Genomic DNA, 16,762 nt, shown 5'->3' with positions numbered 1-16,762 from the left:
AGACAAGGCTTTCTCTGCTCACGACTCCGATGATATTGAATTTATCTTTGGCTTTAGCTGGGCACCTTGGCGCATACAAATAAGACAATTTCTTGGCATGCATATAGGTGTATATATATGTATATTATAAAATTTAAAATTTTAAACTTGAATTGGAGATTCATTTACGAGGTTTGTTTATAAGGTTACTGATTTAATTTATTTTTATATCAAATTTTGGAAAAAAAACATACATAAAAAAAAGAAATTGGGTGGTGGCTTACCATCACCACCCCTATCTAGCCTATTGCTAATTGCCTGCAACTACAACAACTACAAGAGAAAGTTTAGGGGCAATTTAGTTGTACTAAATCAGATAGTTTGAAGCACACAATCATTTTTGTTAATCATCTACCTATTTTATTGCAACTTTAGTTATCTATTTAGTTTCAGAGTTTTGCAACGTAAATGATTGATAATTATATTATATTATTCAAATTATCTCATTTTGTTTTATAATGATGTAGCCTATTGATGTTATATTTAAGTGTGTACCGAGTAAACTTCAAATTATGCAAAGCACACCATCATATTCTCATTATTTCAAGGTAAATATTATAAGAGAAATAAGTGAGAGCGACATTTAATGTCATGTTGCACATTAGTTGGATGAACTTTTTGAAAGCTATATACATGAACTTAAACAACTTTTGGGATTGAAGTTAGATATAACCCACTATTGAATATGCTAATAGGCAAGAACTCAGACCTAATGTTATGTCCAGATCGTTATGTGTTGGACTGACTTATTAACCACTTGACCACCTTAACGAAAACACCATTTTAACAAATAGTCATTTTGGTAAAAGAGAGTTTGGAGAGTGTAACATGTTAGGAACTTGTATAACGGGTGGTTTTGGAAGTAGACGGCCTCAAAATTTGTGCAGCGGAGATGGATACAACGTTGTCAATTTCCCTCGACACATATCTGTGGACTAAATACATCGCAACCAAAAAGTACACTGTTTCTCTCACACCCACTGTTTCACTTTTACACGTACAAATCACGCCCATCCCTTGAGCTGTTTTCTTCCCAGTTTCGCCAATCAAAATCCTCCGCAGGTCGCCACTCAGCAAACCCAATTCGCCGCTTTACAAATATATGCACGCAGAAGCCGACAGTAGTCAGTAAACTGCTCGTGGGGTTTGGAGCCTAAGCTTTTTGTACATGGCTTGGAGAAGAATGAGTGGATAAGTTTGGAAAAGATAAGGAAAGAGAGGATCTTTGCGTGGAAATTAATGTTTAGAAGCAACAATGTTGCGGCCCGAGTTTTCGAGCGCCAGATTTTTACCCCTGCTCCTGGCACCAGTGTACTTTCTTTTCTTTATGGGTTTCTGCGTTTTCTGTTCGTACTCATTTTTATCGGTTTGTTGCGGATCCTATAGGTTTTTGATGATTTTTCTGTGACAAAAAATGATGTTGTGAATTGGGTCAAAGTCTTTGAGCTTGATTAGTTGGAGTTTTGACCAATATTAGGGTCGTTCTTGTTGCAAACGAGCCATTTGGTGCTCTGTAGCGTTGAATTGGTGAATTGGATTTGGGTGGTAGTAGGATTACACTTTCTTGAGTTATGGATTCATCATTGCTTGACTTGGGAATTGGGATGACTGACTGGGCAGTGTAAAATGCGAGTTAATTGTGTCGTGATTGAATTAGCTTGCTTTACTGATTCCTGAATGGAGTGTGTGGACTTGGACATTGACCACTTTTATACATTTAATAATCAAGAGTCTTGAGCTCTAATTTATCCAGAGAATATGAAGATCATCAAGATTGGTGCATACAAGAAGTTAGCCAAAATTGTGCTCAAACTTTCAATGCTTTGTCATTGCTTGAAGAATTTGAACAGTATGGTCACATGGTTTTTGGGAAAGATTGCACTTTTTTTGACTCGTTCAAGTATTATGCAGATAGTGATGTGAAATTTCTGGATCTCTATCACTGTTTGATAGCAAAGACTGACGTTTAGATTTGCATAGCTGTTTACTTTCCTCAGATCCTGGTGTTGGATGATTTTACAACATCGATTTTCTTATGCATACCCTTTAATATTGAATTCCAAAACCTTTTAGTTTTTTTAAGTTCAGTGACAAGGTATAGTGCCTTATATCCTTCAGCTGTATTAATAAGGTTCTCTTTGTTTATGCAAAGGACAAAATCGTCATGATCACAACCTCTATAAAGACAACAAACTTGATATTCTCTTATTGTTTGAGAATTTTACTGGATCATTAGTATATTCCAATAGCCTAGCTACATCATGAACTCTAAACCATTTACTGGTTCCAGGTCCATTGCGCCAGACGATTTTACGAAAACATAGTTCCAAGTCATACTATTTACGACATTGAGTGCCCAGACCTTCTATTTCGTAAATTCAGTGACGATGGACAATACCTCATAACTTTCAGCCGGAATCATCAGGATCTCATTGTTTACAGAACAACTTGGCTCTCATTTTCTTGCAAAGACCAATATTGTGATGCTCAGGATCTTCCTTCTAAAGCCAGCAAATTTGAGAGCTTCTTCACTCGATTATATAACGTTACTCTTGCATCCACTGGCGAGCTCATTTGCAAAGATTTCTTTCTTTACACAGAGAGAAATCAGTTTGGAATTTTTGCGACTTCTTCTGCTCAAATCCACGATGCACCTGCTGTTGGGGGTGCGATTCAAGGTGTCCCGTCCATTGAAAAGATAACCTTTCATCTTGTGAGGTGTGTAATATATTTGTCGAGTTCTTAGTACTGTGACATTTATATGACTAAACTTTGATTTTTTTGGTTTGAACGGATCCAAATAGATTGGAAGATGGAGTAATACTCGATGAGAGGATTTTCCGCAATGATTATATCAATTTAGCACATAGCATGGGTGTTTTCTTGTATGATGATTTATTGGCTGTAGTGTCCCTCCGTTATCAGAGAATACACATTATCCAGATTAGAGATTCTGGCGTCTTTGTCGATGTACGGGCAATTGGGGAATTTTGTCGTGAAGATGATGAGCTTTTTCTTAATTCCAGTGCCCAGGCAAGTGGTGTTGCCTAAGACTGTTGAAATAATCATTAAAGTTATATGGTGTTTTGTATTTCTTCTTTAACTGTGCTTATTGCTTCGTTGACGTCATTAAAGTTTTGCTAAACATATCTTTGTCGCACACAGTTGTGTAATATTAGTTGGAGGATACATTGATTTAAGACAGCACTCCCTACTTGCTTTTTGGATTGGAACATAGCCTTAGGGAAGTTTGGAAAACGAATCTTAATCTTTTTTATCCTTTTTAAGTCTCACAACATTCATGCATTTGCTTAAAGGAATTTACTTGTGGAAGGTACATGCCACTTTAGATTGGCAAATCTTATTTATAAATGCTCAGAACAGCTAGCGCCATACCAAAAACTACTTTAAAACCGATTTCTTCATTAAGCAGTTGGATTGTTGTTTGGCATATGATTTCAAGATGAGACTTAGCATTGAGAGGGTTGAAGAACTTGATATGTTTTCTTTTTAAGATTTTTGTTCATGTTATTATGCATTCTTGTTGATAATTTGTTTAATATGTTAGTCTCACAGACAATTTTATTCACCAGTATATGACAAGATCAAGTGTAAATGGAGTGAACCAGGATGACACTCATGAAAATGGTTTGCATCAGGTCCAAATTCAAGAGGTTTCTTTCTTGAGTGGTTTAAAGCAGCGCTTGCTCTCATTTATTGTCCAAGGAATATGGAATGAAGAAGATGACCCTACACTCGTAAGTTGTATCTTTATGGAGGATCCTGGAGTTTCTGTTGTTTTCTTTACCTCACTATCAATAAAAATTGTTTTCCTCATTATTTTTATTTCCAACGTTGTCCATACATGTATCTTTTACTTTGTTGCATCATTCTTTAATTGTGTTCTAGTCATAAAAAGTTTATAAATGCACTGCTTGGTGAATAGGTGACCCTGCATGTCTTTTCCTTTCCCCCAAATTGATGGACAGATGAAGGATTATGTTAATAGCAAGAACTGAAGCTGATTTATGTTGTGGGTACTTTCCTTGATGGCCTAAGGCATACAATCCAAGTATTTATTTTAAGAGAGACCACCACCTGGGGTGGCATTAGGTTTGACGTGGAACTTTAGTAAATATAAAAGAAATTACAAAATCTACAAGAGAGGGGATTAAATCAAAACCTCTGAACAAAGTTTAAAGAATTAGTTGAGTACATGGCTTGTCCCAACAAAAGGAAGTCCAATCTTATTCAACTTTCGGCAAGTTTGGATATTATCATGAGGAGCTTCTACTAGAATCACGTGAACGTGTCGGGTATTGTCAGATTGGGTACTTGACATATTGGATAGGGAAGAAATACCCAAGTATACCCCAACAAGGTTGGGTAACCAATCATTAGTAACCACATTTAGGGGAAAAAACCTAATGATTTAGTCTCCAACCAAGTATTCTTAGAGCTAGATTTCTTGATAATAATATGGATTATTTATTATTTGTATTTGTTTGAATGAATGGTGTGGTTGAATTTATTTCCAATTGTTTGTAGAAGAAGGGGTAGAAATCCTGCCATGTTTACTACTACAATATCGTTTTATCATTTGTTAAATAATATAATTTCATTATTTTAAATATACAAATAATTTATATCATTTGCCATACGTATTAGCGGAGGATATATGTGTTTATTACACATGTTGATCATGTGATTATATTATGACTGAATTTATGAACTACCAGAGGTAAAATCTATATTCTAATAATTTGCTGATAACACATTTATAGTAATGATGCCATGATAAATGAGATGATATATTTTAACAGGAACTTTCATGCGTTGATATACTTCTCAGCCGCAAAATTTAAAAGAATATCTTAGAAAATAAATAAAATAAAGGTAATGATCATAAGCTTTTGGTCTTGGTTTAATTTGGTTTTGAAACTAAAATTTTGAATTGGTATCCTTCCTGTAAATTTGTTATTTGAGTATAATATCTGTTTGATTCTTTCTTTCGTAATGTTGTGATTGAAAGTTGTATTTACTTGAAAAATCTATTATATTTGTATTATAATATATTTGAATTTGTCCAGATAAAATAAAAAGAAAATGATGTGAGGAACTTCATTAAATCATGGGAAAAAATATTAACTCAAACTCCAAGGAAATCATATTTTGTCCTTGATTGGGTGAAATATATTTAATATTGCATTTAATCGATTTGGAGACCAATATATTTATTATTAATTTTAATTGCATGCGGGCTTGATGGGGTATCAGATAGGACTTTTCCCACCGATCATTGGCCCCGACTTGTACAATTCGGGTTTAGGTAATGCTGAAAACCCACTTTAAAAAATTACCCAACTAGATAGGGTATTTCGGGTAAGGGTATATGGTACCTATATACGAATGTCCTCCCTTAATTTATCTCTCGTGGTTGCAAAAAGTCAAGTTGGCTAAAGCATATGCACTATATTACCTGCCCTTGTGAGAAAATCGTCGACATGTTACACACATTAGATCCTATTTACCAGCAGATGTTTGGAGCATTCCTAAAGGAGACGAAGTAGTACTTTCCATCCATTTAGGCACGAAGTTAATTTCTTGTGGAGGTACTGTATACCATAACATTCTGCAAAAATACTTTGATTTATATCCTGAAAATTCTTTGATGCTAAAATGACGTTACTGTAATGATCTTGGACCATCTCTCCCATAAACATAAGTTCATCAACCCTTTTGCACTGTCAGCTCAACCAATTAGGAGCTGGTGTAAACCATCTCTTAACGGTTTGAGTCTCTAATACCATAGCCCCAAAATTTGAAACACTGGCAACACATGTCCTGTTGTCCAGGGTTGGTCGAATTGTCCATGTTAAATGTGCTCACTCGATCCATGTTAAACCTTGGTTGAAATCCAGTTGAAGAGGTTTTCTAGGTTTTCTTGAAAGCGTTTTTATTGATGCTAGAGAGTAGTTATACAATGTTGAAGAATAAAATTGGATCTAATATGGGATGTGGACTTTAGGTTTTTGTCTTTGTAAGTCCACCAATTTTGTCTCTCCTTGTACGGGGAGATAATCTACAAACCTCAACTTATCAATTCACTTTGTTTCTTCTCAACATTACAACAGAGATGCTTAACCAAATCTAGGCTCTCGTGGGACATGGGAACTTGCATTTATTCCCATGGAAAAGAGATTAATGCAGTGTGTAAGAAGATAAATTAATTTTCATTCATACCGTTCTTTATTTGAGAGTACACATTTATATAGAAGAAAATCATCTATCTAATCACAGGAAATATCTTAATTACAACTTTTATGCACCAATTTTTATTGAAACCAAATAAAATAAAATAAAATCTCAAGCTTAACTAACTTGTTAAATCTGATAATTTGTCAGCACCCACTTCAAGTTGGCTCTGAACTTCAAAATATTTACTTGAAAGACTCCTGGGTAAGCGCCTGCTACTTGAAATGTAGTTGGAACGAATGTAGTGCAAATAATTCATTCTTCAAGTTTCTCCTTTACAAAGTCTTTGTCCAATTCAACATGCTTTCTTTCGTCGTGTAAACTGAATTATGAGCAATATTGATATGCTTTGTTACCACATTATAGGCCAACTCGCTGGTCTTTTGAGTTCCTCTATAACTCTCCTTAGGTACAGAATCGCACGTACATATGGTGTAGATTACTTTGAGACAATTTCTGCTTTTGCTCATATGAATTCAATTCATATCTTTCTCTGCTGCTGTGATTTGGGAGTGACCCGTCTTTCAACTAGAATGTCAATAGTACCTTAATGTGTGGTGACTTCGTAGAAGATTGTTTATGGAACAACAGAATATGTTGTGTGGGGTGTAAAAACGGTGTGCAAACTTAATCGAGCTTATGCATGGCTTGAAACAAAATCCCAGACTTGGTATGAAAAAAATCAGCAGTGTGATGATGTTCGGTGGGTTTCGTCATTGCCAGTCAGATCATTCTACTTTTGTTCCTGATGGTTTGTTTAGACCAGTTGTACTAGTTTTTATGTTGATATTTCTATTGACAAGTAGTGACATTACCGGCATAGGAGACGTCAAAGACTATCTTAAAAGTTCTTTTGTGACAAGATATGGGATGACCTAGATACTTTCTAGGGATAGGGATGGTCAAATAAGGTAATAAGGTATTAATATGTCTTGAAGTAAGTATGCACTTGAACTTTTACAAGAGACTGGATCACTTTGGTGCAAACTTGAAAGCACCCCCGTGGATCTCCACTTTGGTTTTTGGTATAAAGATGGATAAATGTTTTGAGGACTCATCACAGTATGGTCGATCAGTCGGCCTCCTCGACTGTTTATTTTTAAAATTTTAAATGCTACAAAACCTGATACAGCATTTGCTGTGGAACTTGTACGTCAATTGTGCAGAAACCTAAGGTTGTACATTGGAGGGCTTCCTTGAGAATACTTGCTTATGTTCATTTAAACATCTCCTAAAAAATGTATGGTGTAGGAATAATGGACATTTGAATGTTGAAGCTCATCCAAACTCTGGTTATGCTGGTGATGGAGTTGCAGAAATTCAACATCAGTTATTGTACGTATGTTGGTGGAAACCTGATGAGCAACATAGAATTAAAATGTGGTTCCAATATTAATGCAGAAGTCGAGTAATAGAGCCGTGTATCATCCAGCTTGTAAATTGATGTGGCTGAAGACTGCATTGACTGAAATAATGACAAAATATTTGCAACTTGAGGGAGAGTAGTTAGAGAATAATTATATTATGTTACTGATAAACATTTGTATCTATTGTGGGTTGTTGGCTTGAGGGGGGGAGCTATCAAAATAACTTTGGTCAAATATTTTTTTTAAACAAATGACCCTCTCACGTGCATTTGAATACACTCAACTACACTTGAGAGAGTTATTTTTTAAAAATGAAGTTTGACAAAGTTTGTTTTCTCATATTTCCCTTGACTTTAAGTGTTAAATCTTTTTAAGCCCCATTTGTTTTATAGCTCCTAGTATGTGGAGATAACCTATGCATGCTTGTCAATTAGTTCACTCCCAACAATATATTCAATGTTTGATCATGGTGACCAAATTTTCCTGTCGACAGTTGGTAAATTATAATGATTTTCCCATAGTTGCATAAGCGCATGATATCCAAATTTCTATTTTCTTATTAAATTATCCTGTTTGTAACTTGAGCTAAGGTGCCTTTGAAGTAATTTGAGCCTATATCTTTTATTTATCAGTTCGCACTAACTTTTGTGGTTACCTTAATTTAAACATAATGCATCAAGTCTTTTGCATAATAGTTTTTCTTTTCCTTTCTTTTTTGTATCAGAGAATGCAATGCCTGAAGAAGAAATTTTATTTCCATTTCCCAGATTATGTTGATTTGATTATCTGGAAGGTATAGAATCAACTGTTACAGAAACTTATGCGACCTGGGGACATAATATTTTGTTTGTTTACTGTTGTGTCTAAATGGTTTTGTTTATTTTCCTGCTTTACCGAATGTTTGATATCCAATAAATTTTATTGGACAGGTGCAATTCCTAGACCATCATCATTTGTTGATCAAATTTGGCAGCGTGGATGGCGGGGTGAGCTGTTTTTTTTAATTTGATTAGTTGATTCAATTGAATGGCATTATCTTCGTGTTAGTTCGGGATTGTCACCTTTAAGTTTGTCCAAGAGTCTAAATTGCTGCTAAATATATGGGGAAGATGCAGGATAACGACCGCTTGATTTGTGCCACTATAGCTTCAAATAATGCTTATATTTTCAACATAATGTTAGCTCCGCTTGCACGCTTTGATTTGTTCAGTATCCTAAAGGGTGCGTATTAAGCGCAAAGCGTGAGTAAAAAGCTTCAATTTTGCCGAAGAGAAAAAACGGTCAACCTTAGGTTGACCGCATTATGCGTGAAAAAGCACGGGTTTTTTTTAATAAAATTTAACTTGTTTTTAAAAATAATAATTAACTCCCAAATTTTTAAACAAAATTACCTAAAGGCACTGGAAACGAACATCATATTCCGAGAACTATGCAAGTCAATAGGATACTAATTTCAACTTATTCAGTAGTATCATCGGCTCAGCCATATTATCTACTACATTACCAATTCGTAGAATTTTTTAGTGCTCTGTGGCCCAGCTTGAGCATCATATGTCAATGCATGTCAATTGCCATTTATTTATACTGATTCCTTATCTTTTCTAAATTGTTAAAATTTTTCATGGAAAAAAATCGGTATTGATCTGCTAACTGGTTGATTCCATGCTACAGGTGGCAAGAAATGCTGAAAATCATCCTGCATTTTTTGCTGTATATAACATGGAGACAACTGAAATTGTTGCATTTTATCAGGTTTCAGGCTGCGGAAATTCTATCTCACCAATAAACTATGTTATGTCACTAAAATATGATTTAGTATCGGTTCTGATACCGTGGATTTTTATGTAGAACTCAGCGGATGATCTTTATTCATTGTTCGAGCTCTTCTCTGACCACTTCTATTCTTCATCGAAGAACTCATTCCTTATGAAGTTTATATCTACTCATTCCAACAATATACATGCCCTGGAGCAGCTAAGGTGTAATAAGGATAAAGCTAGCAGCTTGCCTCAGGTATTTACTTTTGGGGGTATTTGAACTAGTAGAGTTATCTGTTTTTTTTTTTTTGAAAGAGAGTTGCCTGTTTCAGTTCTAATAATTCTTGCAGTCATTTTTTCATTTTTATGTAACAGTTTGTGAAGAAGATGCTAGCCACATTGCCTATTAGTTGTCAGTCACAGAGTCCTTCACCCTATTTTGATCACTCGCTCTTTCGATATGACGAAAAGGTTTGATTTGATAGAGTCCTTGTTCTGTTGTTACATTCTAAATTTGTGTGGAAGCTTTAAATTTAGGCTGTGGTTATAAATATAATGTTGGCTTTCCTGGGGTCTGGGGGACTCACCCTGACCGAAACAAGGGGTGCAATACCAGCTTTACGATATTTTAGTTGTATGACAGAACCTGAATTGTTAAAAAAAAAATTTTGGGCATAAGCCATGGTAGTGGCATTTGTTTTTGCTTGTGCTTTATGTTTTACTAGAAAACAAAAAAACTCGGCTTTCATATGGTTAAGAACAGATTGAGATATAGAAGTATTTTAATATGAAAAGTTGAATTAAAAGCAATAATTACATAGTGAGATATGCAAACAGGGTGAAAATATATTGTTGGGACAACAAAGATAAAATGATTTCTTATGAGTGGATAGAACCAATTCGACCCGTAAAATGGTTTCGTGTAGTACATTGGATTGGAATCTCTCCTTAACCACATGATATAACAACTGCAGCTAATTTCAGCAGCCGACCGACACAGACAATCGACTGACCACCCCATCAAATTCATATCGAGGAGGCAACCAAATATTCTTAAATTCAAGATCAAACCAGGTACTTACTTTAAACATAGTAGGAGCTTCGTCGAATATATGTGCATTCTGCATACCTTTGTGTCTGGTGTTATTTTCCTGTCTGACTTTTGAATCAACACAATCCTTATAAATTTCAAAGGGCCTGAATCTGGCAGTGCTGATGCGCGAGCAAAGAAGATATCTTCGTTTCTATTCCATCCAACGTTACCTCTAGCGATCTCTGTCCAACAGAGCCTAATTTTGCAGCCAGCAGTTGTAAATATTCACTTCCGTAGGTGATTCTTTCGATCCATACGTTGTCATTTTATTTTTACCCCAGGAAAAAGGAGCTGAGTAGTCTGACATGGCCTGACAGCATGTATATTTATAAGTTACATGTATGTTGTACAATAAAAGGCGAATTCGAAGTGCAAGCTACATACATAGATTCTACTCGCGAGTGAGTTTGAAACATCATGCATGGTTCAAAGGTGTAGGTATTCTTCGTACGGATTCATCATCATCTCAATTTTATCAGATTTGATCTCTATGTGATGATTCGTTCAAGTGGCTGGAATGGAAAGCCCTCGAACGCTCACGCGTTTTCATGATTAATTTGGTCTCTACTTCCTCTCAAGTGTGCTATGTGGATCCATTTTTTGCATCACAGAAATAGTTGTGAAATCGTTTCACGAGTTAATTTTGTGAGACTGATTTCCTATTCTACCAAACAAATGAAAAATTATTACTTTTTATAGTGTTCTAAATGGGGTCGATGCGAACCCCTAAACGGAAGGCAGCCATCGACCACACTGCCTTGCCTTTAGGCGGTTTAATGTCAGTCAGGGTGGGCGGATGAGGCGGTCAAAAGTAAACAAAATTTTAAAAAAGTTCTAATTATTTTTTTTTTGACCGGAAAAAGCTCTAATTATTAATATGTTGTACATTTTTTATTCAAAATGTAATAGTCAACTCAGTCATCCACATTTAGTTTATGCATAAATTGCATGATTTAGTTTTTTTTAGTGTACAAGATTACATCAATATTACAAGTACACAATTACAACAATGTAATGAAACTGTCCGTACAACCGACGGGACTTGAACATAGACTCGAGATTTTCTTATTTCGAGCAAAAAGAATCTCCTAAATCTATTTAAATAAATTAGGAAAAACTTATCCGCATTCAGCGAAAATCGAACCCAAGATTAATTGGCCTCATGGTCTCACCCTTAACCATTGGGTTAAAAGCTCATTTAGTTTAATTATTATGCATAAAAAATAGAAAAAAAATTACTTAGCCACCTAGACAGTGGATAGGCGGTTGAGGCAATAGGCAATCATTCATCATTCCGTCATTGTCTATCTTCATTTTTAACATTGATTTTCTATGTCAAAAATATATATATATAGACCGAATGATTATCTCCTAGATTCATCTCATAGAATACATTATTTTTCACATATGCTAAAAAAAAGGGAAAAAACATGATTTCAATGTTGGGTCGTTGATATACTGATAATAAATTGAATTGAAAGATATAAATAATATAATTTTAACTTCAATTATTGTCGAACTTGAGAAACAATCGACAATCACATTAAGGATGATCTTGTGTAAGGTATGTCCTCTCTTTTTCAGTAATAATATTTTGATTTACGGATAATAAAAAAAAATGTTTTTGACTTCTTTCGAAACTTTAAATATTAGGTTTACCTTATATAGGTCAAAATTTTGTTAAAAAAAAAAAACTGAAAAATGCTTCCTAAAAGATCTCTCAAACACTATTATAGATTCGAACACTTTTGAGGTATTCTCGAAGGTTTGGTCTAGTTCTCGGTTCTGTCTATGCTAGCTCATGTGCTGCATCCAACGGCCCATTTTTTTTGCATTTGAGATGTTCGCGTGAACATTTCAAATGCAAAAAAATTTGTGTCATTGGATCCCCATTCGAACACTGCCCGAATGAGGTAGCACAGACAAAATCCTAGTTCTCATGCCCGAATGTAAGGGTGAGCAAAATTTCGGTTAAACCGAATTAACCGAACCGAATCAAATCGGAAATTCGGTTCGGTTAATTCGGAAATTCGATTTTTATGTTAAAAAATTTCGGTTAAATCGGTTAATTCGGTTCGGTTTTCGATTTTCTTAAAAAAATTCGGTTAATTCGGTTAACCGAATTATAAATAATTACATTTTAAATTTTTTTATTATGCCTTATATATAATTTATAATATATTTTTAATGGGTTTATATTTAATATTTTACTTAATTTTTCGTATTTTAATTTTTTTAAGCTTAATATATTTTTATAACGATAAAAAAATCATATTTAAATTATTAATTTTATAAAAAAAATTAATTTTTTAATTTTTTTTAAAATCGGTTTTAATATAAATTCGATTCGGTTCGGTTTACCAAAAAGCAATTCGGTTCGATTTTTGACCGAATTAATCGAATGCTCACCCCTACCCGAATGAGGTAGCACAGACAAAACCTTAGTTCCCATCCTTTCTTCTATTTTGTCTAATACAAAAAATCAGCCTTCTCAGCAATTTTCTTTTTTAATAAAATTCAAGTAACCATCTTTTTTTCCAAAAAAAAAAAAAAAAAAAAGTTATGCGGAAGAATCTTAGATCATAGCCTTCTTGATGAAGCCAGCAAATGCCAAATCAAACTAGCATTGGTTCGTTCGTGGTTTTCCTCGGGCCAGGCTTATTTGTTTTTCAGTTTGGTTCCTATTTGACTTAACTAGTGTTTGTAACCACTAAAAATAATTGATTATAAATTTTTTTCTTAACACAACCTCTAAAAATAAGCGATTATGAATTTTTTCTTAACATAATGTTAAGAAAAAATCCATAATCGCTTATTTTTTAATGTTAAGAAAAAATCCATAATCGCTTCTTTTTAGATGTTTTTTTACAAGAATTATTTTTAGATGTTGCAAAGACTCTCTTACGAAGTGTTTACAAAGAATATTATACTTTTGTAGAAGTGATTAAATTTATAGATTATAAAAAAGTTAAGAAAAATCAAAAGTTGATAGTGTTTGAAAACAAATGTGAAAATCTAAAAATCAAAGTTGGGTAGTGTTTGATAAATAAGTGATTAGAGTGATTTTAACATTGAATTTTTTTATTAGAATCACTTTTGGAGAATCATAATCACCATATTACTAGCTTTTGGATTTCAATTAAGTTAAAAATAAGCTAACACATAATTTGGATTTAAGAAACACACAAAAATGATTTTTTAAGCTAAAATCTAACAATCACTTTTTTATAATGATTACAAGCACGCCCTTAATAGTGTGACAACCTGATATTTTGCCCAAACATGCTTTTATCAAAAAAAGGTTGATCCCGAAGGGACCCCATCCCACATGAGTCAGAGACTCATTGACTCATGTGAGGGTTAAATCGAGAGATGTGCACGAGTAGACAGGGACTTGAGGGTGGAAACAACATGGTCCAACCCCCAAAGTATACCCCCAAATATTTCAATGAGGAATATGCTCCACACGAGGATCGAACCCGCAATGCTGGGGACTTTCTTCCCACGTCACTTCAGGCCTTGTCAACTCGCCAATACCCATGTGGGCCCAAACATGCTTTTATTCTCTGGTTATTGGGAAAAATCCCGGTTCAGTCCTAAATATTTGAACGCATTCCCTGTTCAGTCCTAAATGTTTGAACGTTCCCGATTTGGTCCCAAAAGTTTTTCAAAAATTCCCGATTCGGTCGCAAATTTTTTTATGTTTCCGGTTTGATCCCAAATGTTTCAAAAAGTTTTCAGTTAAGTCCTAAATGTTTTACGTTCCATATTTCGTCCTAAATATTTTTCATAATTTTTCGGTTTGGTCCTTTCATCTACAAACAAAGCGTGATAAAAAAACTTACAAACAAAAAAAAAGTTAAATAAAATAGAAGGTAATAATAATAATAATAATAATAATAATAATAATAATAATAATAATAAATGAACAATAATTTCTTCCATATAAAAATATAATATAAATAATGCAAAATAAAATTATAGAATAAAAAAATAATTGAACCGTGCAATCTTATAGTTAAAAACATTATCAATCACAAACAAATAAACAAATGTTTTAGCAAATAACTAGTATTACTTATTTCACAAAATATTTGAAATTTTCAATAAATTTTTCAAGAAAAAATACTTATGGTTAACAATTGAGAAAATATAATGAATTATTTGATCACCGTTAAAGTAGTGATATGAAATTAAGTTTTATTTAATAGTAAATTTTTCTCAAATACTAATTATTTAAATTATAAAAAGAGTTTTAAGAAGATATATATCTTTTTACAACCTTCAATTTTTTTCTTAAATGTGCAAGCATAATGAATGAGAATATAATAAAATTAATAGAAATGTGAAATAACATCATTAAATTTTAATTCTTCAAGTTTCGTTTATTTTATTTAAGTTTTTATTTTGTAGCATCATGAATTTAATATTTTTATTTTGAACATTGTGTAAAATTGATTTAAATTTGGATAAAAACTCAAATAAATTTGTGTTTTATTTACAACTTGTTTAATGTTAAATATATAATAAATAATATAAATCTCAATCATAAATGATATAACACTACGAAGTGTTAGTTTTAACACACGAGTAGATGGAAGGATCAAACCGGGAAATTTTGAGAAATATTTGGCACAAAATCGGCAATGTAAAAATATTTAGGACTGAACCGGGAACTTTCAGAAAACATTTAGGACCAAACCGGGAACGTATAAACATTTAGGACTGAACCAAAAACTTTTGAGAAACATTTAGGACCAAACCGGGAACGTCCAAACATTTAGGATTGAACCGGGAATGTGTCCAAACATTTAGGACTGAATCGGGATTTTACCCCTGGTTATTTGATAAACAAAAGTTATTTACATGTGGCAGGCTTCCTTTTGTTGATGATAAGCATTGTGTTGTGTGTCCCACTTCTTTCTTGGAAACTCTTGATCACCTCTTCTTTTGGTGCAAATTCAATATGCAGTCGTGGGGTAAAGTTAAGTCAGCTTGGTTTCATATATTTCATTCAATGACTACTGTTTGGGCTGCTTTCAAATGTTTCCATCGTGACTATCGTCGGCGTAGTATAATCAAGATTAGATAGTGTTTACAAACTCTAAAAATAAGTGATTATTAATTTTTTCTTAATAAATTTGTTGTTTAATGGTGAGGTTCCTCAGGTGGATGCTTCTTTAATCTTTCCACAGGATTAAAATGTTTGTGTTGTGTCGCTTATACCTACATTTCGTGGCATCCCTTGTTAGTTATCTGGACTTAGCTCGGTTATATTGACTCCTCAGATCGAGGTTCTTTGCATTGAGTTTTGATACTTTTGTTATTGTTTTTTATGTTTTATCATTTATGATTATGTTGCCTTATGATTTGTTTGGTATGTCCGGTGTATCTTTGATATATTTATTTTATTTATCAATAAAAGAAAAACAAAGATGAATCGATCTCATGTGTTAATTTTATAAGATTGATGTTGAATTTTATCCTAATTATAATAAAAAAATTTATTTATTAATCACTAGTATTACTTTTCACTAGATATATGATCATGTCGATCCATCTCACAAATATAGATCCGTGAAACAATATCATATATGAACTACTTTTGCAAATACTTTAACAAATCATTCCCCTCCCCCCCACCCCCCTAAAGCTACTTTATTGTTGGATAAGGTCGTGATGTATTATCTTCAACAACCTTTTTCGTATGTAAGATTGACAATTTTTTACGATTTTATTGCTCTCTCCCATTCAAGATTTTGTACAAGATTCATTTCCCCATCGGATCTGATGTGTAAAATGCTATGTTGATAATGTAGATGTCTTTATCTCAAACTTTTTTCTGTAATATCTCTTGTTAAATTTATAATAACATTATTATATATTACGTTATTAAATTAAATGTTTTAATATCTGTATAGGTATTAATATTACTCTATTTATAATGGTTTTTCTAAAATGATTAAATTATGTTAAAAAAAGTGAAAATTTAAAATCAATTATCCAAACCAAAAATAAAGTTTTGGTTTGGTTTGGTTTGGTTTATTATTTAGGAAAACCGAAACACTTGGTTGGATTCGAATATTTATCAAAACCCGAATCAATCTAGTTTTGTTCATCGCTAGTTGATATTGTCGATGTGACACCAGACACTAGATATTGCTGACATATTTTTAGTAAAAAATGACTAAAAACGCCTATTAAAACCAATTTTCTGCATTGAAATGAAAATTATCCTAATTGAAAACTCA

At 33.3% G+C, this 16,762-nt stretch overlaps 1 protein-coding gene across 4 annotated transcripts; it reads left to right on the top strand.

The window, feature by feature from the left end:
- Positions 1–921: 921 nt before the first annotated feature.
- LOC140887860 (light-mediated development protein DET1) lies at positions 922–11,118 on the top strand. 4 transcript variants are annotated; one of them, XM_073295416.1, is made up of 12 exons: positions 923–1,350; positions 2,330–2,757; positions 2,844–3,072; positions 3,633–3,797; positions 6,445–6,498; positions 8,386–8,454; positions 8,591–8,647; positions 9,333–9,413; positions 9,510–9,674; positions 9,794–9,889; positions 10,393–10,492; positions 10,613–11,118. In XM_073295416.1, exons 1-12 carry the CDS (start codon positions 1,279–1,281, stop codon positions 10,750–10,752), a joined length of 1,656 nt encoding a protein of 551 aa, XP_073151517.1. In that variant the 5' UTR covers positions 923–1,278; the 3' UTR covers positions 10,753–11,118. The 4 variants fall into 4 exon arrangements, 3 of the variants coding, with proteins under 3 accessions (XP_073151517.1, XP_073151519.1, XP_073151518.1); XR_012152026.1 differs by lacking the exon at positions 10,613–11,118 and having other exon boundaries at positions 922–1,350; positions 9,769–9,889; XM_073295417.1 differs by lacking the exon at positions 6,445–6,498 and having other exon boundaries at positions 924–1,350; positions 10,613–11,115.
- The last annotated feature ends 5,644 nt before the right edge of the window (positions 11,119–16,762 follow it).

The sequence above is a fragment of the Henckelia pumila genome, chromosome 3 (genome assembly GCF_033568475.1).
Source record: "Henckelia pumila isolate YLH828 chromosome 3, ASM3356847v2, whole genome shotgun sequence".
NCBI lineage: Eukaryota > Viridiplantae > Streptophyta > Magnoliopsida > Lamiales > Gesneriaceae > Henckelia > Henckelia pumila.
This window is presented reverse-complemented; position numbering and strand designations above follow the sequence as displayed.

What these genes read in the sequence shown, in the direction of transcription:
- LOC140887860 (XM_073295416.1), top strand. Translation starts at nt 1,279, where the DNA reads ATGTTTAGAAGCAACAATGTTGCGGCCCGAGTTTTCGAGCGCCAGATT. An exon ending in CCCCTGCTCCTGGCACCAGT is followed by an intron (nt 1,351 to 2,329) that starts GTACTTTCTTTT and finishes TACTGGTTCCAG; the next exon opens with GTCCATTGCGCCAGACGATT. An exon ending in TTGGCAGCGTGGATGGCGGG is followed by an intron (nt 8,648 to 9,332) that starts GTGAGCTGTTTT and finishes TCCATGCTACAG; the next exon opens with GTGGCAAGAAATGCTGAAAA.